At 52.3% G+C, this 25,200-nt stretch overlaps 2 protein-coding genes across 3 annotated transcripts in view; both read left to right on the forward strand.

The window, feature by feature from the left end:
* The window catches only part of Sympk (symplekin scaffold protein), a 32,865-nt gene extending 26,051 nt beyond the window's left edge, over positions 1-6,814 (forward strand). For both annotated transcript variants that reach the window (XM_076838234.1, XM_076838233.1), the window contains 7 exons: positions 30-120; positions 959-1,060; positions 4,278-4,465; positions 5,468-5,644; positions 5,790-5,885; positions 6,168-6,488; positions 6,628-6,814. In XM_076838234.1, coding sequence (XP_076694349.1) covers positions 30-120; positions 959-1,060; positions 4,278-4,465; positions 5,468-5,644; positions 5,790-5,885; positions 6,168-6,488; positions 6,628-6,765 — 1,113 coding nt within the window. In that variant the 3' untranslated portion in view covers positions 6,766-6,814. The remainder of the gene's footprint in view (positions 1-29; positions 121-958; positions 1,061-4,277; positions 4,466-5,467; positions 5,645-5,789; positions 5,886-6,167; positions 6,489-6,627) is intronic.
* Positions 6,815-7,054: 240 nt separating this feature from the next.
* On the forward strand, positions 7,055-24,862 carry Rsph6a (radial spoke head 6 homolog A). Its single transcript, XM_076839146.1, has 6 exons — positions 7,055-7,773; positions 10,559-10,811; positions 16,614-17,378; positions 20,317-20,461; positions 21,415-21,532; positions 24,625-24,862. Exons 1-6 carry the CDS (start codon positions 7,055-7,057, stop codon positions 24,860-24,862), a joined length of 2,238 nt encoding a protein of 745 aa, XP_076695261.1.
* Positions 24,863-25,200: the final 338 nt, after the last annotated feature.

The following is a 25,200-nucleotide window of genomic DNA, read 5'->3' on the forward strand; positions in this document are numbered from 1 at the left end:
CTGATGGTGCCCACCCACCTCCCCTGTAGAAGGAGGTGATCCAGGCTCTGCCCAAGCTCATCAAACTCAACCCCATCGTGGTGAAAGAAGTCTTCAACCGCCTTCTGGGCACCCAGCACGGTAGGTGACAGGTGATAGCCCTTCTTGCCTCCCTCCCTCAGGTGGGCACAAAGGGCATACAGAGTGCCTGGGGAGGCATATATCGCCTTCTGGGAGAGGCATCTACTTGTGCTGCTCCCTGCCTTGGTCTCAGTGCGTGCAGTGCTCCCAGGCCAAGGACTTGGTCCCTCAGATCTTACCTGGATCCCTCAAGCTGTGGGCCAGGGGCATTTTGTCTGATATGGTCAGAAAAGAAAACTATCAAGTAATGAGGGTTCCTTGCCTCCTCCCCCATGGCCAGAAACACCACACCTGCTGGTTTTGTGCCCAGGAGGGCCTGGGGTGTCCAAATGGCAGCAGCAGAGGACCACCCCACATACCGCTACTCTCCCCCTCCCACTCTGTGCAAGTAGCAGAGAAGAGTTGGGACACCAGGCACCTATTGGCCTGAAGTAGGTGCCAGACCTGAGATGAGGCAGGAGAGTGCCTCTGTGACCATACTTCACGGGGGCCACTCTGGGTTGTGATCATTGCCCTGCCCTGCAGATACCCATGAGCATCTGTTCCATACTAGAGCTGGTGCTAGGAGCCAGCTGTGGGCCCTCCTGGTCCACCTTCAGGGGCCACAGCAACCCTGCTGCACTGACAGGCTTTGGTGAGGGCAAGAACCCAGGTGGGGTGAGCAGGGCAGGGCGAAGGCCTCCGAGCTTCACCCACAGACCTCCCCTGCTCCAGCCCTGTCCTAGCCCCTGTGAAGCAGGGCATCTCATCTTTACAGCTCCCCCCCCACCGGTCTGGGTACCTCGGAGCCCCCACTTAGACCCCCCCACTGTCTCCCCACTCCTCCCACCTGCTGCAGGTGAAGGGAACTCTGCCTTGTCCCCACTGAACCCTGGAGAGCTCCTGATTGCATTACACAACATCGACTCGGTGAAGTGCGACATGAAATCCATCATCAAAGGTGAGGTGCCCCGCCCCCCACACTTAAGTGGCCAGCCCCGTGGGGTGTAGCATCTCCATGGCCTCACACAACTGGCTGGCAACCGCCCCATTGAACACTGCGCCCTGCAGCCTGCCTTTGGCTCCAAGACACCGCGTTCCCCTCTATTCCACTCCCAGGTCATACTTTTCAGGCCCTCACCTTTTTCGGTCTCCACACAAGGCATGGCATACCTACATACTGTACTGGCACAGGGTGGTCCCAGGGAATAAGCAGGGCCCCCTCTCACCTCCACCCCAAGGAATGGGAGGAAGCAGGGCCCACAGTGAGTAGTGGTTGGAAGCCACTGCTGCGAGTAGACGGAGCAGAGTTGGGACACCAGGCACCTTTTGGCCTGAAGTAGGTGCCAGGCCTGAGATGAGGCAGGAGAGTGCCTCTGTGACAAGGAGTTGGCAACAAACTGGCCAGCTCTCACTGCTCACCACTCACTCTGAGCCAGGCTCTCCTTATTGCCCACGGCTTGCTCTTGTGGGTGCCATCATATTACCTGGTAAGAATGTCGACTTTCACTTTGTAGACAGAAAAGAATTCCAGAGAAGTTAAATAACTTGCACAGGACCACACAGCACCTAGGCAGTGTGACAGAGAACAGAATCTGAACTAGGTGGACCTGAGTTAAGGGTTCTGCCCACACACACCCTGGAGCTCAGGGGGCCTCCCTGAGGAGAGTTCGTCCCAGCTCTCCAGAGCCCCTGCACTCCCTCTCTCCATGAGGTTTCTGGGTCAGGAGCTGTCCTTGCTCTGGAAATGAAGTCCCTGCCTATTCCCTTCTCTGCTCTGAAGACGACTGTTCTCTGACTCCCCTCATCTCGGGTCTGGGGCCTCATCTCTGAGCTTCTTCCTTCATGTTCTGGCATGGAGTGGCTTCTTCAGCGTGCTTTTCCCTAAGCTCTCCTCAGCAGGTGCTCTCCGAGACCCCTACGGCAGGAGAGGAGCTCATAGAGACGTGAAACTGGGGCGGCACCAAGGCCTCTAGTGGGAGAGCAGTGGGGGAGAGAGGAGTGGGTAGGCTATGGTCCAGGAGTGCGGGCATTAGACTCCTCCTGCCCCCTGCAACTTGCATTTTTTGCAGTGCTGGGGATTGAACCCGGGGCCTCATGCGTGCTAAGCGTGTGCTTTTCCACGAGCTACACCCCCTCCCCTCCTCAACCTCTTTGAAGTACTGAGCAAAGTTCCACCCTGTTCCCAAGGGCAACATGTTCAGATAGATTGCATACAGTTTGGGGGGATCAACAAACTCCATCATACCCACTAAGACTGTCCTTGGACCTGGAGCAGAAGCCCTGACCAGCCTAGGGTGGAGAAACCATGGCCCAGGGAGGAAAAGGGCCTTGCCAGCGGTCATGCAGGTGGCCACAGCCAGGGCCCTGAAAGCTTCATCAGGGCCTGCCCTTCTTCATGCACCCCTTTTTCTTGCCGGGCTCTCAGGCCTGCACATGACCGCCATTCCTGCTGAATCCTTGCACCCAGTCCACCAGCCCGGCCCAGAGCATACTTCTTGTTTAGGCCCCGGTAGTTCTGGCTGCACTAGCACTACCACCACAAGACCCAGACTGAGAAGTCCGGTCTTCACTTGTGACTTTGGAGCCAGTGCCCCTGCCATTCAACCCCCACCACACATATACAGACACTGGCATCTAATGAATGGCAGTGGGAAGAAAAGGTCATGGCCCAGGAATGGTCATTAGACTCCTTGAATGCCCCGTTTGGGAGGTGGGTACTGGGGATAGAACCCAAGGCCTCATGCATACTCAGCAGGTACTCCCCCACTTCTAACTAGACCCACCCTAACACTTGGCTCAGCCCTGTTCTGGCTGATGCTGGGCTCATGCAGAGATGGTGTCAGACCCAGTCCTGTCCTTCCAGGTTCAGAGCCCAGAGAGGGAGACACTTTGCTGGGACAATCTCAGCTCAGAGGACAGGGCTCTGATAGGGCAGCCAGGAGGACCTGTCTGACCTAGCCTGGCTGTGGGACTTCCTGGAGAAGGTAGTAGCCCAAGGAGAGCAGGAAGTCTTAAGTAGGGGTGAAGTGGTCCAGGGCTGCACCAGCCAGAGCCAGGTGGAGGTCAGGTTGGCAGGCCACATGGAGTCCTATAGGCCCCAGTGGTGATTTGTCTTTGATCTCTCTCGGTCCTCTGGGGGAGAAAGGATCAGGTTTGAGCTTGTGGGAGACCCCTTAGGCTCCTATATGGAGAGCATATTAGAGGCTGAGCGGGCAGCCCTGGAGGAGGCCGAGCAGGATTGAGAGTTGGGCTAGGGAAGGGGGTTGGCTCTGGAGTCCTCTAGGCAGCAAAGCAGGCTGGACCCATGGCCTCTGATCATGAGAATGAGGAATAGGTGCCTCCTCAGTTTCCGGCAGGTCCTCAGGTGCACTCTCCTCTGCCCCTTCAGCCTTTTTCCCGGGTCTGTCTTCCTGAAGAACACCCCTCCTTCCTCTCTGGGCCCCCTGTTCCTTGTAGGACCATCCCACCCCATTCTCCACTAATCTCTCAAGGATTGGGGGATCTCTTATGACTCAATAAAGACTTCCTTATTGACAGATTCACATGGCAAGTGGTGTTTGGGGAAGGTGGGCTTGAGGCAGCTCCTGGGGTTTCCCTACTAGCACAGTGGATGGGGTGCTGCCACCTCTCCTGGGGGTACAGACCCTAAGGCCGGCCTTTCTGGCTCCTGCAGCTGAGGTATTCATCATATGTCCCAGCCCCATCCTCATCTTGTCCCTCCTTTGCCTGAGAACCTGCTGTGTCCCTGTGTCCTCACACCTGCCAGCCCTAGTATCCCCCATCATCCCAGCACCAGCACAGACCCTCATGCTCCTGACCAGCCTGGTGGAGGGCCACCTTCTGTCCCCTCTGGAGAGGCTTATGGAAGTCAGTAGCTACTTTCCCAGGGCTGTCCTCAAAGGGGCTATGGTGTCCCCAGTGTGCCTGGCATGAGGCTTCCAGGTGGTGGGACATATCTTCTCCCTAGCACTAAGCCCATAGGTGACCAAAGGCCAAGCTGAAATGTGCCCTCAGGAGGGGGCCTTCTGCTGGGGCCTGGGAGCTCCAGGAAGCTGAGGTGGCCCCTGTCCTCACATGTGGCAGCAGGGCTGAGGCTCTCCAAGGGTGGTTGGACTCCCACTCCCCAGGGGTGGCTGGGCAAAGAGAGGACAGGCCCACTCTCCGCCTCCTCACAGCCACCAACCTGTGCTTTGCGGAGCGGAACGTATACACGTCGGAGGTGCTGGCCGTGGTGATGCAGCAGCTGATGGAGCAGAGCCCCCTGCCCATGCTGCTCATGAGGACCGTCATCCAGTCCCTGACCATGTACCCCCGCCTGGGGGGCTTCGTCATGAACATCCTCTCCCGCCTCATCATGAAGCAGGTAACCTGCCCTTGGCCATCCAGCCCTGGCCCCCAGGAACAGACTGCAGAGGTGGTGCTGAGGACAGACTGGAGACCACCTGAGCCCTCCTCCCCCCAAGGGGAGCCTGGCTGAGCAGGCCCATCAGAGACCCCTTGCTCTGCCTCCTGCCAAGAAAGCACAGTGCTCCAGGGGCCTGTGACTCGGAAGGCCACAGGGTGGTGAGTGAGGGCAGCTGGGTGGTAGGAGCGGTGTAGGCTTGAGGGGCTGCACACAGCACTGCACCTGGCCAAGATGCATCCCACAGCTAAAATATAGGCCAGATTTCAATAGATGAGAAATCAGAGCTTTTAGAAATACCAAGCTGGGCATGGTGGTACATGCCTGTAATCCCATTGACCTGGGAGGCTGAAACAGGAGGATCACAAGTTTGAGGCCAGCTTCAGCAACTTAGCAATACCCTATCAAAATAAAAAGGGCTGGGGTGTAGCTGAGTGGTAGAACACCCCTGGGTTCAGTACCAAAGAAGAAATAATGACCCCAAAAAAAATCTCACCTGCAAGCACCAGATAGTAGCACAAAGACTGCCGCTTTGCAACATCTGGCTTAGAAACTCAATGCAGAAGCAGACAGGTTCACATTTGGTTTCTGCCCCCACCTCCTGTGACCCTGGACAAGTCCCTGTACCTCTTCCGCCTTTTTTTAACAGGGGTAAGGTCGCCCTCTTGAGGCTACTGTGAGAATACGTGAGACCTTGCTCGTCTAGACTGACAAAGGAGAGCTGGCGGGAGGGGAGGACGGGTCTCAGTGTTTTCCTTTCCCAAGTTGCCTTCATGTTCCAGCTGCCTGGATTGGGAAGGCAGAGCCCCCCACCCCCCCCCCCAGTGGGAGGTCAGAGCTGTGTATAGCCCAGAAGAATCTCAGACAATGGGATTTGGGTTATAATCTCAGCAAGGTCTTTGCCCAGTTTCCACTGGGTGCGGCTGCGGCTCCTCCCAACAGCTCCCTCCCTGCCTGGTCCAGGTGTGGAAGTATCCCAAAGTGTGGGAGGGCTTCATCAAGTGCTGCCAACGAACCAAGCCCCAGAGCTTCCAGGTCATCCTGCAGCTGCCACCCCAGCAGCTGGGAGCTGTCTTTGACAAGTGCCCTGAGCTCCGGGAGCCCCTGCTGGCCCACGTGCGCTCCTTCACCCCCCACCAGGTACCCCAGGGTGTGGATGGGTATGGTGGTGCAAAGGGATCCCTGCTGTGCCACAGAAGATCAAGGACTCTAGAGGTTTTGGGGGTGCCTAAGAGGGCCTCCGAGCCAGAGTTCTCCACAGCGCCTCCTCTTGCTCTACACCTAGCAAGCACACATCCCCAACTCGATCATGACCATCTTGGAGGCCAGTGGCAAGCAAGAGCCAGAGGCCAAGGAGGCACCTGCAGGGTCCCTGGAAGAGGTGAGGGTCCTGCAGCCCACCAGTCTAGATTCCCCAACCCTTGTCAATCCAAGCCGGCAAGAGCCTCCCACCTCCTCCCACTCTGAGAGGTGCCGGCTGCCTAGGCTACCTGTGTCTGCATACCCTCCTACTGAAAGAGGGCGGCCCTTTTAATTGCTCACAATAAGACGCTCCTGACCTAGCACCCTCCTTGCTCTCCGTAGCAGGGTGGTCTCTGACTCCTTTACCCCATCCTCTGCGAACACTCTCCCTGAGCTTCTATGTGCCCCTCCCCATCCCCAGGACGACCTGGAACCCCTGGCTCTGGCCCCTGCTCCGGCCCCTCGGCCCCCTCAGGACCTCATCGGCCTGCGGCTGGCCCAGGAGAAGGCCTTAAAGCGGCAGCTAGAGGAGGAACAAAAGCTGAAGCCTGGAGGCTCGGGAGTCCCCGTGTCTTCCTCGTCCTCAGCCCGACCGGGTCCTGCCCCCACGGAGGAAACCATGGATTTTCGGGAGGAGGGGCCTGAGTGCGAGACCCCAGCCATATTCATCAGCATGGATGACGACTCTGGGCTGACCGAGGCCGCACTCCTGGACTCTAGTCTTGAGGGGCCCTTGCCTAAGGTAGGGGTGGTGATCAGAGATGCAGTGGAAGACTCAAAGCTCAGGGTGAAGTGTATGCCAGGCCGGGGGAGTGGGGCGATGAGGGCTTTGGAGGTGCGACCACACTCTTGATGTACTGCCCCTTGCTTTCTGCCACCAGGAAGCAGCAGCCAGCGGGCTGACCTCAAAGGAGGAGCGGAGCCCCCAGACCCTCGCCCCTGCGGGGGAAGACGCTGTGAAGACCCCTAGCCCCGCCACGGAAGAAGCGGGGGAGCCGGAGACCAAGGGGAACAGCTGACGGGGACGTGGGGGGCGGGCCGGGCGGTGGGTGCTTTGCCTTAAAAACAATAAAGGAAACGGTATGGGCACGGGTGCCTGTGGCCCTCAAAGCTGGAAGCCCCTGGTTGCGCCTGCGCACACGCTGCTCGTGGCGGGCGTCCCGCGCGGTTTAGTAACGGCCCGCCCCTCCAGACCTTAAAGGCCGGCGACCCTGGCTCCGTGGCAGCCGGGTGTGAACCCGCGGGCGACTGGTCTGGCCTTCCTGTTCTTAAGCCTTCCTTCTAGTCGTCTGCGCCCCCTTTCAAGCCATGGGGGACCCTCCGCCCAACCCTGAGGCCCCTTCCCAGCAGTCCTCGAGCCGGAGGGGCTCCCAGGCCCAGGCGCAGCGGCGCAGCTGGGACCCCTCGCAGGCCCAGGCGGCGTTCCCCGACGAGGTGCAGCAGGCCCTGCTGAACCAGCAAAGGGGCAGTCGGGGCAGCCGGCCCAGTCGGCCCAGTCAGGAGTTGCGGGCGAGCCAAACCAACCTCCGCTGGTCACAGGGGGGCAACTTGCCCGAAGATGAGAACTTGCCGCTGTACCAAGCGGAGGAGGGCATAATGGGAGGTGTGGAGTACCAGCCCTCAAGCACAGGCTTTCCCTTGCAGTTCCAGACCCGGACTTACCTGGATGAAAGCGGAATCCCAGTGGAGGAACAAACCACCGACCTAATGCAGCAGCTGCAGCAGCTGCAGCAGCTGCAGCAGAACCAAGGCGGCTTCTTCCAACAACTGGAATCCCCTGTCTACCAGGACCCCGGGGCCAATGTCTTGGGCCAGTACAGCATGTACCAGACAGATGACCCGCAGTTCATGCAAAACACAGAACACGGGCCCTACCTAAGGGATGACCCTGCCCTGCATTTCTCACCCTCGGAGATGGGCTTCATGAATTTCGGTATGGAGATGCCTGAGCCGCAGCCTCGGGAGCTGGCAGTGCAGAATGCCAAGGCCTACTTGCTGCAGACCAGCATCAGTTGCGACCTCAGCCTGTGAGAGGCGGCCAGGAGCCAGGGGTGGGGGACCCACACAGGGAGGGGCCTGCCTTGGCTGTGGGGTCTAAAGAATCAAGCAGGGTTGTCCTCACGGGAAACCACTGACCCCCTCCACGCATTAACAACTAGGAACTGAGGCAGATGGTAGCTAGTGCATTTACCCCACACTCACCAGCACTTCTCACATTAGAATCTAGTTCTCACAGCTGACCTTAGTGCATCTCTGACCCTGTTCCACAGAGGAGACTGAAGTTAGGTTGATTATCCAATATTACAAAGAAGTTAGGTTGATTATCCAATATTACTCGGTTAGGATGCAGCAGAGCCAGGATTCCAGAAAAGGGATTTGGCTTCTGAGGCCCCTGTTCTTATCCATGCAATTTCCCTGCCCAAGGAAGATACTTGCCAGAGGCACTTAGCTGAAGTCTCAGTACACCTCTCTGACTCCATTAGATACTCATGAAGTTCACTTCTAGCAAGATGAACAATAAACATTAAAAGATGGTAAGGTGATGGTAAAGGCTAAGGTGAGAAATAAGGCAAGGAATGGGGGATGGGGTGTATGTTAACCAGGGGCCTGGAGGAGGGGAGGGCAGGCACTCCAGATCACTAGAGGGAGGGTGGTCCATGAATAGGGCACAGCAAAGGCAAAGGCGTGGAGGCCTGCTGTGTATGAGAAACACCTAAGAAGCTGTTTCCGGAACTAAGGGAGGAAAGGGAAGATTAGGAGGAAATGAGGCTGATGAAATAATATGTCTTGCTGAAGCAAAGAGCTGATTCTATCCCTCCTGTGCTCAGAACCTGCAATGGTCCCTCATTGCCCTCAGGAGGTGTGGGCTCTCATTAGAGCCTTCAAGGTCCTCTAGTCACTACCCTCCTACCTCAGACCCTAGAATCCAGTCAAAATTAACTTCTTGGTGGTCTACCAACAAATCTCAATTCTTAGGAGCTTCAGGTTTCCTTCCTGAAAAGCCCTGGCTGGTCTCACCTCTTCTTACCAACTTACTCAGCTTTAGTCAGGGCCCTTCATTCTCCACCACGCTCAAGGCTGCCAACAAATTGGTCACAGGGGGGCAGCCTCAAAGGAGGCTGGCCTCAGTTCACACACCAAGAGCTTAAACTGACATGCTTTGAAATCAGACCAACCTACTTTCAGATGCTGACTATGCCACCATTGGGTGACCTCCTAACCTCAACTTTCCTAAGCCTTGGTGCCTAGTCTGGAGTGTGGAGATCCACAGCTATTGTGCAGATTCAACATTTCTCTCTAGTGGTGCCTGGCTTTCAAGAATGGAAACCATTACAATAATATTATCACTCTGTATTCCTTAAATCCTGAATCCCACAATCCCTGCTCTCTATTCCAGCCACACAAAATCATCATGTTATTTCCAACGTGCAAATAACCCGCATCTCAAGATCCTTGCACATTTCCAGTCATATCAGCAAACCATGACAGTTTTGCTACCCTTCCCAAACCTTTTTCTTTTTCATGCCTTATTGCATTGGCTATGACCTTATGAATGGTGTTACATGGAAATGGATAAAGTAAATGTTCTCATTCACAATCTCACAGGGGAAACTATAATTTTTCACCATTATATTTGGTATGTGTTGTAGATTACTTGTACCCTAACATCATAAAAAAAAAAAAAAAAAACTATTCTTGGACTGGGAATGTAGCTCAGTTATAGAGTGCTTGCCTGGGTGAGAATCTGAATTCCATCCCCAGTGTTGAAAAAGAAAAGACTTTCTATTCCTAATTTGTTATATAAGATTTTTTTAATTATGAAGAATTTCTCTGTACCAATTGAGGTGTTCTTATATATCCCCTTTCACATAACATCTTAAATCTGATGAATTAGATTATTTAAATGTCACTCAAGCTTTGCAGTCTTATTAGCTCAATTTAATGGTGGCATGTCATCCTTTTTTAGGAATTGCTGGATGCTAACACAGTCACATGTTGCTTAATGGTGGGGTTATTGTCTGAGACTTGTGCGTTGGTTATTATTGTGCATGGAGTGTACTTGTACTAAGTGTACTAAGCTACAACGTCACTAGGTGATATAATCTTAGGATACCATTGTCCTATATATATATACCCATTGCTGATGGAAACATCTTTGGGCTCAACTGAACTTTGTTTAGGATTTCAGCAACTTTTCCTTTCCCCTTGTGTCGTTGGGTCTTGGTATAAAGATTACATTAGACTCATAATGTGTCTCGGAGCCTGTCCACCTGCTATTCCCTCTGACCAACACTCTCCTTCCCCCCCAAAAAAAAAACTCATCATTTACCCCCTAACTTCCTTCAGATCTCAGCTTAAATGCCACCTGGTGAGGCCTTCCTTGGCCTCTCTATTTAAAATTGCAAACCATCTCCCATGCCTGGTAATCCCTACTTTATTTGTCTCAGTAGAAATTACTCCCCCATGCCAGGTGTGGTGGCGCACACCTGTGATCCTAGCACCTCAGGAGGCTGAGGCAGGAGAATCACAAGTTCAAAGCCAGACCCTCAGCAACTTAGTGAGACCCTGTCTCAAAAAAGGGGCGGGGGAAGGGGCTCGGGCTGTAACTCAGTAGTAAAGTGCCCCTGGGTTCTAAAAACAACAAAGAAATTGCCACCCCATGGCTGGCACCATATATATTCTGCCTATGTGATCAATGGCGTCTCCATGTCAGAAGGTCAGTTCCACAAGGGCAGGGATCTTTTCTCTTCCCTACTGTGTCTCCAGTGAACTGACTAGACTATGTCCTCCACTCCTCCCCACGGGAGGTAGGTATGAGCACCTGGTGAACCTGCTGACCAAGATCCTGAACCAGCGGCCCGAGGACCCCCTGTCGATCCTGGAGTCTCTGAACCGCACCACGCAGTGGGAGTGGTTCCACCCCAAGATGGACACGCTGCGGAATGACCCCGAGATGCAGCCCACCTACGAGATGGCAGAGAAGCAGAAGGCGCTGTTCAGTCGGGGCGGCGGCGGCGGCGGCGGCGGCGGCGGCGAGGGCGAGCAGGAGATGGAGGAGGAGGTGGTGAGTGAGCCAGTGGGGAGGGGCGTGCGGGGGGCGCCGTGGGGACCCAGGCTTAGGGTGCGGCCTGGGCTGAGACCTGGCTGAGGCCAGAAGCGACTTCAGTCTGGTGTGTGGGTGGGGCGCAGAGGGCCTTGAAGCTCCTCTGCCGCTCCCGGGGCGCGGTGGGAGCCTGGAAGCAGGGAAAAGGCCGGGCAGCTCCGCTGTTAGGTAGCTGACCCCCGGCTGTCACGTGGACACGGAGGCTGGTCTCGCCTACCACACCTTAGCCCCCACCTCCCTCTCCAGAAAATAACTGTGCCCTGGGACGTCTTCCTGAAACTCAGGGCCTCTGACTCGAATCCATCGCTCCCCTTCCCCAGCCTTAGTTCCCCGTGTGTCAACTAAGTCCTGCCAGGAACTCTTCCACCCGCGACTCGGTAACCTTCTGCCATCCACAGGTTTCCAGAATTAGATGATGCTTAAAATTTAGGTGAAATGTTCTTCCAGTTCAACAAACTTTTGTTTAGGATCTAATAATCCTGACATCTTTAGTCGCTTGCTAAGGGATCCAGGAGTGTTGACTTATTTTGAAACAACCCCGAAAGGCAGATTTATTTATGATTCTCATTTTATGGAGTTAGAAACTGAGGTTCAGAGGGCACTCAACTAGAAAGTGCCCAAGAAAGGAAAAGGAAGGCAGGACCATGACCTCTAAAGCCCAGGCTGCAGCCTCTACTACACATGTAGATAAGGCTTGTTGGTCGGCCGTTTCTGATTATAGGATTCTGCACACAGTGGGGTGGGAGGACGCAGGAACTGCACTGTGACAAATGAATGAATCCTTGGGTGAGCAGAGTGCACAGGAGAATCCAAGCGCTACGCCGGAAGGGCAGCTTTTAACTGCCCTGAGAATACGGGTTCAAATTTCAGACCACCACTTCACCCTCCTAGAACTACACCCGCATCTAACCCACGTCCTTGGTGGCCCCACCTCCTAGAACACTGTGCCCTCAGGGGTCCGCCCCTTTAGAAGGCCACGGAACGGAGGCTTCACTCCTCAGGCCGCCTTTCCCTGAAGACCCGCCCCCGTTGATGCGTAAACCGAGTGATGCTCCGCCCCTTTAGGATGCCTAGTTCTGGGAGACCCACCCCCTTGGAACTGCAGAGCTGGCCCCGGCGGGTGGCGCATGCCTGTTATCCCAGACACTCTGCATCGCAAATTCACACCCGTTTTAGCAATTAGCGAGACCCTCAGCAATTTACCAAAACCCTTTCTCAAAACAAGAAGGGAGCCCGTCGCGGTGGGGGACGCCTGTAATCCCAGCGCCTAGGGAGGCTGAGACAGCAGGAGTTCAAAGCCAGCCTGGGCAATTTAGCGAGGCCCTTAGCAACTCAGTGAGACCCTGTCTCTAAATAAAATACAAAATAGGGCTGGGGATGTGCTCAGTCGTTAAATGCCCCCGAGTTCAATACCTGGTACCAACCAAAAAAAAAAAAAAAAAAAAAACAGTAAGCGGGCGGGGAATATAGCTCCGCTGGTAGAGTGCTTGCCACTAGCCTTGCATGCACAAGGCCCTGGGTTCAATCCCCAGCACCACCACCAAAAAAATAAATAAATAAAAAAAATAAGAAGAACCCTGAGCATATATGGCTCAGTGGTAAAGCACACCTGGGTGCAACCTCAAGTACCAAAAAAGAGAAAAACAAGAGTTCTCAATTTGGGTCAGTATATGGCAAAACTGTGGGTGCTGTTTCATAAAGAAATCAATGATTAATCGATTTGTTTTTCTGTCTTGTCTGAGCAAATCTCTTAAATTCTCGCATTTTCTATTTCTTCCAAATGGCTAGGTACACACAATCCCTAGAAGTATTTATAGAATAATTCATTCTTTTTCTCAAGTTTCTTGAAGTGCCACCCCCGGCTGTCTCCACCTCGGGAGCTGGCCCGCACTCTCCCTTGGGTGTTCCTTGCTTTACCTCAAAAGCTTCTTACTCTCAAGATGGTGGTATTCTTCCATTAATTGTATTTCTTACTTTTTCTTTTCTTTCTTTCTTACTTTACCCTTAAAGACATCTCTCCCTTGTGATAGCCCACATTCTCCCTTGAATCTGTATCTGCTTTTCCTAAATAAATCTGGGGTGGGGGGTGGAGAAAGAAAAAGAAAGGCTACCTGTAGCACTGTTTTCTCTGGGATGGACTCCGCTTTCCGGGTCACTGTGCTGTGCACACCTTTTGCCCCTGGCCGGGCTCCTCCTGTGCTCGGTGTACATCCGTCTGGCAGCAGGGCTTGCTATTTTGGTAGCACACTTCCCATCCTGTACCTCTGTTTCAAAAAGTGTCTGACTCCTCTCATTTATAATTTTAGACTAACTGTAGTTATTTTTTAAACCACATTCCAAAAACTAACACCTTACTGTACTTGTTTAACAAGGGAAATCATTTTAAGTTAAGAAACATATGATTCTGGAGAAATAGACACAAGTGGCTTGGACAAGATCCACCGTTGCCTCACACATCATAGCCAGGAGCTGACTGTCCAGGACTGGCAAAGTGGCCCACCCACCCCCACCGCCCCTCATAAAGGGCACCGAGCACTGCCCTCCCCCCTCACTCAACCTCCCTCCCTGTTCTTAAACCAAGAAAGCAGTTCCTAGCATCAGAGCAGCCTGACCTGAACTCCATCTCTGTCCACTGCAGTCAGGAAGGGCTTATTTTTGGTACAAATGTTTGATTAAAGCAGTCCAAGCAGTTCAGCAAGACACCATGGCTTGAATGTGTCTCTGCTTTCCTAAATACATCTTTGACTGCATCTCTGAAAACAAGAAGATTAAATAACAACAACACAACACCTGGAAGTAGGCAGAGCTGGTGCAGAAGCTCTGCAAGCCAGGAGGAACTTAGCTCTTTACCACACCTGTGCCACCTTCTTGCCCAGGTCCATGTTTCATTCCTGAGCCGGTCACTTTTTTTTTTTTTAACTTTTTTTTTTTATTATAGACATTTTAAACACATTTCAAAGTAGAATAGTATGATAGTCAGACATGTTTCCATCAAAGAGCTTCAACAAATGGCCTGTGCTGCTTTATCTATTTCTCCTACTTTGTCATTATTTGAAACAAACCTTAGATATATTAGGATTTCTTCCTGAATACATCACTATGTATCTCTGAGATATTCGTCTTTTAAAAAATAAAACCACAGTCTCATTAAAAATCCCTCAACCTAATAATAATTCTTATATACTATAGGTGGTCACTTTTTGTTTGCAAAGTGGCTACCACTGCCCCAGACATCCACACCTCCTTCCAGAAAAGGAGAGATATTTTGCTTGTTTGTATGTCTCCCTCCTTTTTTTTTTTTTTTTTTTAGAGAGAGAGAGAGAATTTCAATATTTATTTTTCAGTTTTCGGCAGACACAACATCTTTGTTTGTATATGGTGCTGAGGATCGAACCTGGGCCGTGAGAGTGCGCTACGGCTTGAGCCACATCCCCAGCCCTGTCTCCCTCCTTTTTTAAAAAGTCAGAGGGGCAAAAGTTTTCCCAGAAGTGCCTCAGAAAGCTTCCACTGGCATCTCTTTGGCAGACAAGGTGGGTGGTGGAGGTGGAGAAGGGGTTGGGGACCGTTCTGGGTTGAGCAGGAATTCAAGGGTAGGGACAGGGCTGGATCTCAAGCACAACTTGGAATCAGGGATCCCAATGGGTCACATCACCTCTAGGCCTCTCTTCCCACCTCCGCTACTTTTTCTTTAGGCCAACTTGTCTTTCCACATGGTGGCATGGAGCCCCCAAACCCCCCAGTTGCACATTAACTTGTTAAAAATTCCACCCAGGGGTTGGGGACATGGCTCAGTGGTAGAACCCTTGCCTAGCACATGTAAGGCCCTGGGTTTAATTCTCAATACCACGTAAAAATAAATAAATAAACCTATTATTATTTTTTTAATGCACCCAATTGCCACTAGGAATTCTTTTCTCCCAGATCCCAGGTAGTATTTTCCTGTGTATGGTAACTGGGAGAGAGAAAAAGGAACAAAGTCTGGGCCACAGAGTTGGGTGGGTTGGTGCACTCCTGTAATCCCAGTGACTGGGAAGCTGAGGCAGGAGGGTCATGAGTTCAAAGCCAGCCTCAGCAAAAAAGTGAGGTGCTAAGCAACTCAGTGAGACCCTGTCTCTAAATAAATACAAAATATGGCTGGAGATGTGGCTCAGTGGTCCTGAGTTCAATCCCCAGTACCAAACAACAACAACAAAAGTCCAGGCCAGGAAGTCGGGGGGAGGGGGGATGTAGAATAAGAGCTACAAACATGGTCTCTGGGGTCCAAACAGCTAAGTTCAAACCCAGTTGTCCCAGAAAATGATTTCCGGGCAATGGGTGCCATTCATGCCGTCTCTGCATCCAGTCACAGAGCAGGGTCTGATCTGCCATTTGGGGAACCCTGTGCATGGTGGATTCCAGAAAAGGGATGGTGGTGGGTTCATGGGCCTGCCAAAGCACATACCCCGAATAGTTGCCCATACCTAACCCTTCAACTTTCCTCCCTGCTGCAAGATGACAAGTCATGGGGTTGGGTGTTGACTCCGCCTCCTGAGTTGCTGATGGCAACATGGGCTAGTGATTGAAGTTTTGCATCATTTCGGATTGAGGGAAAATGCCAGCATCACTTTAAAAAGAATCGTCCTTCCTCCCAGAGTGTGAGTCAGGGAGTGGTCTATCAAGCCTAGGACCACACAAGCCACCAGCAGCTGAGAGCCACATGTCGCAGTTCTTGCTGGTGCAGCTGTCCCCCCTGCCTGGCTGAAGGGCTGAGCCACTGGGTCCCTTGGGAGCCTGGCAAAGAAGGGTGTACTGAGGCACAGCTTGCAGACTGCACATGGGCTCTTACATTTCTGCCCTGAGCAAGACACACATCCCTCCTGCTGTTATTTCCACGGGTCAGAGGAAATGGCAAGGGGGGGTGGGGATGGGGAGGGAGAGACTACAAACATCTGTGAACAGTAGTGTCACCCAGCAGACCTGGGAGGAAGATGGAGTCCATTGTCCATTTCAACACTGTGCTCCAAATTGAGTTTTTTGTTCTGTTTTGCTTTGTTTTTGTTTTGTTTTGTGGTGCTGGGGATGAACCCAAGGCTCCCCCAGATGAAGCCTGGGCTCTACCAATGAGCCACACCTGGGCGCTCAAAACTGAACTTTTAAAAAGTTTGGAGGCCAGATGTAGTGGTGGCACACGCCTGTAATCCCTGCTTCTTGGGAGGCTGAGGAGGAGGGCCTTGAGTTCAAATCCAGCCAATCCAGCCTCAGCAAAAGCAAGGGACTAAGCAACTCAGTGAGACCCTGTCTCTAAATAAAATCCAAAAATAGGACTGAGGATGTGGCTCAGAGGCCGAGTGCCCCTGAGTGCAATTCCCAGTAGCCCCCCCAAAAAAGTTTGTATCTTCATCAAATGGGATTATTATTATTCAGCGCCTCACATTATTCACACGTGGGTAGAATGTGTCCTCCAAATACTGGATTCTGCTGGATTCCATTCTCAGCTCTTAAGCTGTTCTCACCCTTTCTGAGCCCCCTTCCCCAGAGCCCCTGGCCCCCATCCAAGCAGATGGTGGACCGGGAGGCAGTGAGGGCAGGACTTCGCACTCCATCCTCTGACCTCGCTGATTCCTCAGTGTGGTTTTCTTTTCCACCAAGGGACATTCTCCCCAGGTACATCCCCTGAACTCACTGGCCAAAACTGCTACCATGAGCCCTTCAGCTACATAGTGTTTTCGGTTGCTTGACTCCAGAGTCAGAGAGCTTCAGCCTTCTTCCCTCCCGCCTCCGCAGGTCGAGACCGCGGTGCCCAACATCATGGAGGCCGCCTTCTACTTCGAACAGGCCGGGGTGGGCCTGAGCTCGGTGGAGAGTTTCCGCATTTTCCTGGCCCTGAAGCAGCTGGTGGAGCAGCAGCCCATTCACACGTGCCGCTTCTGGGGCAAGATCCTGGGGCTCCAGCGCAGCTACCTGGTGGCCGAGGTGGAGTTCCGGGAGGGCGAGGAGGAGGCCGAGGAGGAGGAGGTGGAGGAGCTGATGGAGGGCGGCGAGGTCGTGGAGGCGCACGGCGAGGAGGAGGGAGAGGAGGACGAGGAGAAGGCGGTGGACGTTATCCCCAAGCCCACGTGGAAGCCGCCGCCAGCCATCCCCAAGGAGGACAGCCGCACCGGCGCCAACAAGTACCTGTATTTTGTGTGCAACGAGCCGGGCCGGCCTTGGACGCGGCTGCCGCACGTCACGCCCGCGCAGATAGTGCACGCCCGCAAGATCAAGAAGTTCTTCACCGGCCACCTGGACGCGCCGGTCATCAGCTACCCGCCCTTCCCCGGCAACGAGGCCAATTACCTGCGCGCCCAGATCGCGCGCATCTCGGCCGCCACGCACATCAGCCCGCTAGGCTTCTACCAGTTTGGCGAGGAGGAGGGGGACGAGGAGGAGGAGGGTGGCGCGGGCCGAGACTCATTTGAGGAGAACCCCGACTTTGAGGGCATCCCAGTGCTCGAGATGGTCGACTCCTTGGCCAACTGGGTGCACCACATGCAGCACATCCTGCCGCAGGTGAGGACCTGGGGCCCCACCCTCCACGCCCAGCGCAGAGCAGGGTGACTCAGGTGTAATCCACCTAGGATCAAGGCCTGTGTTCAATAATACTCACCCATCCATCCATACATCCATCATCCATCCCCATCCATCCATCCATCCATCCCTCATCCCCCTTACTCCCATCTATCCAGTCACCCACTCATCCATCCCCCCACCCATCCGTCCATCCATCCACTCACCCACCCATCCATCCATCCACTCACCCACCCATCCATCCATCATCCATCTCCCATCCATCCATCCATCCATCTATCCATCCTCCATCCATCCATCCATCCATCCCTCATCCCCCTTACTCCCATCTATCCAGTCACCCACTCATCCATCCCCCCACCCATCCGTCCATCCATCCACTCACCCACCCATCCATCCATCATCCATCCCCCATCCATCCATCCATCCATCTATCCATCCCTCATCCCCCTTACTCCCATCTATCCAGTCACCACTCATCCATCTCCCCACCCATCCGTCCATCCCTCCCCCACCCCCTACCCCCATCCATCCACTCACCCACCCATCCATCCCCCACCCATCCATCCATCCATCCACCCATCCACACATCCATCCATCCCCTGTTCTGCTACCCCATCCACCCATCCACCCACCCATCCACCCATCCATCTTCCCATCCCCTCCTTCATTTATTCAATAGGCGTTGGTTGATAATGCCCATTGGGAGTCCTTGGCACCAGCAACATTTTGAAGATCAGAATTTTTTCAGATTTTAAAAAGATGGTTCACTGCATGTAACATACATTATGAACACATCTGGCAATGGGCAGGGGGACTCCAGCCCATAGTTGAATGCATCAGTATTTCTGTAGCAAATTAGAGTAAACCTCTCATCAGCTCAGATTGCTGCCAAAACACACACACACACACACACTCACTCACACACAGAGTTACACACACACACACACACACACTCACACACACACACACACACACACACATAGAATTAAATACTTTTTTTTTGTACTAGGAATTGAACTCAAGCTCCCTCTACCCCTGAGCTCCACCCCCAGCCCTTTTTCTTTTTTCTTATTTTTTTTTTCTTTTTGGATTGTTGATGGACAAAATACCTTTATTTTACTTATTTATTTTTTATGTGGTGTTGAGAATTGAACCCAGTGCCTCGCACATGCTAGGCAAGTGCTCTACCAACTGAGCCACAAACACAGCCCCCTTTTTGTTTGTTAATTGAGACAGGATTCCTGAATTTTCTGAGGCTGGCCTTGAACTTGCAATCCTTCTGCCTCATCCTCCCCAATAGCTGGGATTATAGGCCAGTACTCTGCTCCTGGCCTGCCAAATGACTGATGAAAAAAATTTTTCTTCTTTGTGGTGCTTGGAATCAAACCTAGGGTCTTGGGCTGCTAGGAAGTGCTTTTCCGTGGAAGAGCCTCCAAACATATCCCCAGCCTCCAAACATTTGTGGCATTCTGAGCTTTTCAGATTTAAAATTATGAGCCAAGGATCATGGGTCTGCATTTATTGTATGCCTGGTGCGTCCCAAGTGTACATCATACATTTATTCATTCAAGGAAGCACCTGCTGCATGTGGGAGGAACTTTTAATTAATTAAACTATTATTGACTTTATGGGGCTTTGAATTTTTTTTAAAATTGTAGACTTTATGTTTTATTGAATCTAAATATTCCCTTTTTTTGAATCCAAATACCCTGTACCCGGTCAAATGACTCCTTTCCAGATCAGTACAACTGATCATTCATATTCCATGGTGATGAGACAGGGATCTCTATGCTGTGCTCTTGAGTTCATTCCTTCAAGAAGCATTCAGCTCTGGGCAGCGTGGTAGTGCACGCCTGTAATCCCACTGGCTCAGGAGGCTGAGGCAGGAGAATCATGAGTTAATTCATAGCCAGCCTCAGCAAAAGCAAGGCGCTAAGCGACTCAGTGAGACCCTGTCTCTAAATAAAATATAAAACAGGGCTGGGGATGTGGCTCAGTGGTCAAGTGCCCCTGAGTTCAATCCCCCACCCCCTGCCAAAAAAGAAGCATTCAGCAAGTTAGGTGAGAGGCTCACACCTGCCATCCCAGGAACTTGGGAGGTTGAGGCAGGAGGATAGAATGTTGGAGGCCAGCCTTAGCAACTTAATGAGACCCTATCACAAAATTTAAAAAAGGACTGGGGATGGAACTTACTGGTAGAACAGCATGGGTTCCAATTCTAGCCCCCCACACACACAAAGAAAAAGAAGGAGAAGAGGAGGAAGCGGAAGTGTAAGCAGCAGCATTCTTTGGCTCTTGAGTGTCTGTGGAATCCAACAACAATCCAGTGACAGGCACACCTCCATTCCACAGACAAGCAGAGAGAGGACATGGGCTGCCAAGTGTCAGCCACTTGAGGGCAGAAATTTTAAGGTCTCTTTGCTCAAGGATGTGTCCCCAGCACCAAGAGCAGGGCCTGCATCTAACAGGTGCTCATTAAATATATGATCAATTCCTGTAATCCCAGAGACTAGGGAGGCTGAGGCAGGAGGATCATAAGCCCAAGGCCAGCCTCAGCAGTTTAGCAAGGCCCTAAGCAACTTAGTGACACCCTGTCTCAAAATAAAAAATAAAAAGGGCTGGGGATGTGGTTCAGTGGTTAATTGCCCCTGGATTCAATGCCTGGTGCAAAAAAAGAACTATCAATAAGTGAATATGGGGGTCATAGTCAATGGTAGGTAGGAGGCTCCACCTCACTAGGATCATCTCACTAGGATCAGGTCCCTGGCCTGGGTAACTAATCCTGTCTTCCTGCCTATGCCTGGGTCCCTAAGGACAGGGCCAATGTTCCAGTGTCCTGTCTGGCCCTCACCTCCAACCCTGGTATAGGCTGGCCTCTGACACTGGGGATGTCACCTGACCTTTCTTCCACCCCCAGGGCCGCTGCACTTGGGTGAACCCTTTGCAGAAGACAGAGGAGGAGGAAGAGCTGGGTGAGGAGGAAGAGAAGGCGGATGAGGGAATAGAGGAGGTGGAGCAGGAGGTCGGGCCCCCACTGCTGACGCCACTCTCCGAGGATGCAGGTAGGATTTACGGGGAGCCTTGAGGAGGGCTGGGTAGGCAGACTGCCCAGGGCCATCCATCAGTGAGGCCATCTCTTCAGGTCTCAGTTGTTCTCATCTGTAAAATGGGCATCACAAACTGCCTCCCCATGGGTTATGGTAATGCAACCATATTTGGAATCACACCTGGCACCTGGCAATGGCCCTGATCTGGAGACAGGACTCCTTTGAGTCCCATGTGGACCTGGGGGAGGGATATATGCTTAGGGAGGCCCCTGCAGAGGAGGCAAGACTTGGGCTGGACTTTGGATGAGTGAACAGGGATTTCTATCTTTTTTTTTTTTTTGTACCAAGGATTGAACCCAGGGGTGCTTAGCCACTGAGCCCCATCCTCAGCCATTTTTTTTTTTTTTTTTTAATTTTGAGACAGGGTCTCACTAAGTTGCTTAAGGCCTTGCTAAGTTGCTGATGCTGGCCTTGAACTCATGATCCTCCTGCCCCAGCCTCCTGAGCCTCTGGTTATGCAGGAGTGCCACTATGCCCAGTGACAGGGATTTCTTGAGGTTGAGGTACCTGAAGGAAAGAGGAAGGAGAGGCTTGGACAAGGTAGGACAGGGTGAGGGGACAGAGCCTGGATGTGAACCCAGATTCCGTGAGTCTGCAGCCTGCGCCCTGCCCTCAGCAGCTGGATCCACACTGATGACAGACCTAGGAGGGCCGGCTGGTGCCCGACACTGCAGCAGGTACACTGCAGACATTGTCACCAGGCCTCCCTGTCACCCTGCAAGATGAGTATCCCCATGTCCCTGAGGCCTAGGCAGAAGCGGAAGACTGTGCACTGGTTTGTGGCAGTTCCCCTGGACCCTCCAGTCCTCCAGATTTGTTCCTTTCCTGTCCCCCACCTCCTCTGGAGGAGGCCATGCAGGGCACAGGGACCCCTGACCTCCCTATCACTCTCCGCTTCTTCACTGCAGAAATCATGCACTTGTCACCCTGGACCATCCGCCTGTCCTGCACCCTCTGTCCGCAGTACTCGGTGGCTGTGGTGCGCTCCAACCTCTGGCCAGGGGCCTACACCTACGCGAGTGGCAAGTAGGTCTTGTCCCTGTCCTTTCCAGCAGGAGACCCCCCTAGGTCTTCTTCAGAACCAGGGTAGGCAGGGGAGCTCCTTAGGGTGGGAGAGCCCCTCAGGAGCCGCCAGGACTGACCTTCCCCAGCTCACAGGGCTTCCACTGGGGCTAAGATGAGACGTCCCGTGCTGGGCCAGTGCATGAGCCCACGGCCCCAGCTACTCCAGAGGCTGAGGCAGGAGGATATTGAGCCCAAGAGTTCAAGGCGAGCCTGGGCAACAGAGACTCCACTCCAAACAAAACAAATGCCAGATGAAAGTATGAACCCCTTGGAGGAAGGAATGGAGGATCAGAGAGGGGAAGAGACTGGCCCAGGGCCACACTTGTGGGATATAAACCTGGATCTCTGACAGGGAGTCTCATCTCTGGGGGACCCGACTCCTCTCCTGGGTCCCCTGGATCTTCCAGTTAAGGGTCTTCTCTCTCTAGGGCAGAAATCTTTCTCACCAGGATCCTGCTTCAGTTGCTGTCAAAAGATGGGCAAACTGAGTCACCCCTGCCTCCTCCCATCCTGGCTCCACACTCCTCTCAAGTTCCTCGGGGTGCTACCAGCCCTGTCCACCAGAGGGCAGGATGGTTTTCATAGATTTCCTTTTTCCCTATAAATGTGAACCTGGGCTGCAACCCCATGTTGTCACGGTGGGATTTCACGTAACTTGATACTTTAACCACATCCTTTTCTCTCCCTCCCTCCCTCCCTCCCCCTCTCTCTCTGTACTAGAGATTGAACCCAGGAGCAATTTACCACTGGGCTACATCCCCAGCCCTTTTAAATTTTACTTTTGGGACAGGGTCTTGCCAAGTTGCTTAGGGCCTCGCTAGGTTGCTGAGGCTGGCCTCCAACTTGCCATCCTCCTGCCTTAGTCCCTGGAGTCGCTGGGATTTGAGGCTTGCATCACTGTGCCCAGCTCTTAACCACATTCTTGGCTATTATTTTTTCCTTCTCCAGAAGCTTGGAAGAGGCACATTTGCTTTTGCCAAAAGGCTTCTTCTGATCACACCCTAATTTACCTACAGCCCTCTGAGGGCAAAAGTTCCAGAGTCTGAGCTCCACTTGCTCATCCATCCTCCTCCCCATCCAACCACCAATTCACCCACCCTCCCATTCAGCCACCCAGTCTCCATCCATTATCCATCCACTCTTTTTTTTTTCCTTCATAAAGACTTGAGCCAGTCTGGTGAGATGCGCTGTCATTCCAGCGACTCAGGAAGTTGAGGCAGGAGGATCTCAAGTTAGAGGCCAGCTTCAGCAACTTAGCAAGACCTGTTTCAAATTTAAAATAAAATAATAAAGAAAGAGCTAGGGATGTAGCTGTGTCTTAAAGTGCACTGGGTTCAATCCCACTACCAAAAAGAAGAAAACCTTGAAGTAAACTATTTGCCAGCTATGTGCTGGACTCCAGGCCCCAGAGCAGATGGAGGGAGCACAGGCATTACTTGTACAACACTCCTTCCGCCCCTCCCACCAAATACTCTGTGACAAAGTCTTGTAAGTGCCACCAGGAGAGTGCAGGGCCCACTGACAGTACCACACTGCCATTTTTCCTAGGGCATGGGGGGATCAGGGAAGGAAAAACACCCTTTGATCTGAACTCTGCAGGAAAAGAAAGAGGTGTCAGGGAGAGGCAGGCAAAAGGAGCCTGGGATCCCCAGCGTCCTGTTCTGTGGGTGGCGGACTCAGCCAGGATCTAGCTAAGATGCAAATTCTGGTTCTGTGTGTCTGGGATGGAGTCTGAGATTCCCCATTTCTATCAAGCTCCCTGGTGAGGCCAGACCTTCAAAGCTACTGGAGCCAGGACAGGCGGGGATTGGGGGGCTTCCAAGGAAGCCATGTGTTGGAAGGCTCCCAGAGAGCCCTGGAGAGTTGTCAAGAATGCTCTTGAGAATTGCAAAGCCATGAAAATAAGGTCAAAATAAAACTGCTCCTCCAGGGCCAGAGCCCTGTGTCTCTGTGTCTTTCTCTCTTGCTCCCTCTAGTTCTCTCTGCCCTGCTCCCTGTCTGTCTCTCCCTGTCCCTTAGTCCCCTCCTCTTGTCCTGTTTGCTCCTCTTTCCTTCTCTGGACAGGTAGAATTGGTAGAATGAGGATCAAGGATCCCTTCTTGCTTATTCAGCCTCTCACCAAAACACTGACAGCAGGGCCACTTTGTCTCATTTATTTACTGCTGTGTCCCCAATACCTGGACCATTTTATTTAAGTTCGACATAAATAACATGAGCCACATGTGTAAATAAAAATTTTCTAATAAAATAATCAGACAAAATGAATGTTAGTAACATATTTATCCTGAATATCTAAGATGTTATAATTACTTGGTGATATCAATCATGAAATAATCATTAATGAGCTACTTTTCATTCTTGTTTCACACTAAGTCTTCAGAGTCTGTATACACAGCACGTCTCAATCTGGATGCTAAATTTTCATCAGAAAGACTCCACAACATTTACAGTTAAAAGAGGAGGTCCTTGTTCCCAAGTTGCTCCAGGCATACTAAGAAGTTTTCCCATAATGGAACTGAGTATCAGTTTTATTATTTAAATTGGAATTCACTAAAATTAAATAAAATCCACTTCAACCAACGACAGCAGAATCCCTTCCTCTCAGGCCTATCCACAAAACATGCTCTGGGACAGATCTTGTACTGAGTCTTAAAACAAATCTCATTTGATATAAAAGGATTGAAATCATATAAAATATGTTCCCTGATCACCACAGAATGAAATTAGAAATCAGTAATAGAAGGAAACAGGAGAAATTCACAAATGTTTGAAAAAAAAAATACACATATAAATCACAAATGAGTCAGAGAGGAAATCACAAAGCAACTTAAGAAATTAAATAAAATTTAAAATTCAGTTCTCCATTCCCAGTCACCACTTTTGAAGCGCTCTATAGCCACAGGCGCTAGGTCTGGGCAGAACAGGTGCTCAGGGAATAGCTGAGAGAAAAACCCTGGTGGGCACATTTCATCTGTCCCCTAGTGACTTTGCAATCCTGTGATGCCTATGCTTGCTCTCATCCTTAAGTTTCCTGATATCTCGCTGCTCTCTAGGAAGTTTGAGAACCTCTACATTGGCTGGGGCCACAAGTACAGCCCCGACAACTTCAACCCGGCCCTGCCAGCCCCCATTCAGCAGGAGTACCCCAGCGGCCCAGAGATCACCGAGATGAACGACCCCACGGTGGAGGAGGAGCAGGCCCTCAAGGCTGCCCAGGAGCAGGCCCTGGCGGCCGCAGAGGAGGAGGAGGAAGACGAGGAGGAGGACGAGGATGAGGACCTGGAAGACTGAGCCCCTTTCCCCAAGCAGGTAGACAGCAGCTTTCCCTTATATATAGTTAGTTTTGAGCTGTGTTCTCGCTACTGACTTGCTTCCCGCCCCTGGAGGGCAGAAAGGAAGCTTCTCAAAATAAACTCGGCCCCGCCCCCCCAGCAGGGCCAAGTCACTCATTCATCTGTTCACCACATTTGTTGACCTGGATGCCAAGCCAGGGCTCTGGGGCTCTTCCGGGGACACAGACATTGCCTGGGAGAGACTCTCCATCTTCTTCATTTATCCATTCAGGTAGTCATTAAACAGGACTCCTGTCAGCCCAGTCCTGTGCCCAGGACACAGAGGTGACCAAGTAG

The sequence above is a fragment of the Callospermophilus lateralis genome, chromosome 18 (genome assembly GCF_048772815.1).
Source record: "Callospermophilus lateralis isolate mCalLat2 chromosome 18, mCalLat2.hap1, whole genome shotgun sequence".
Taxonomy (NCBI): Eukaryota; Metazoa; Chordata; class Mammalia; order Rodentia; family Sciuridae; genus Callospermophilus; species Callospermophilus lateralis.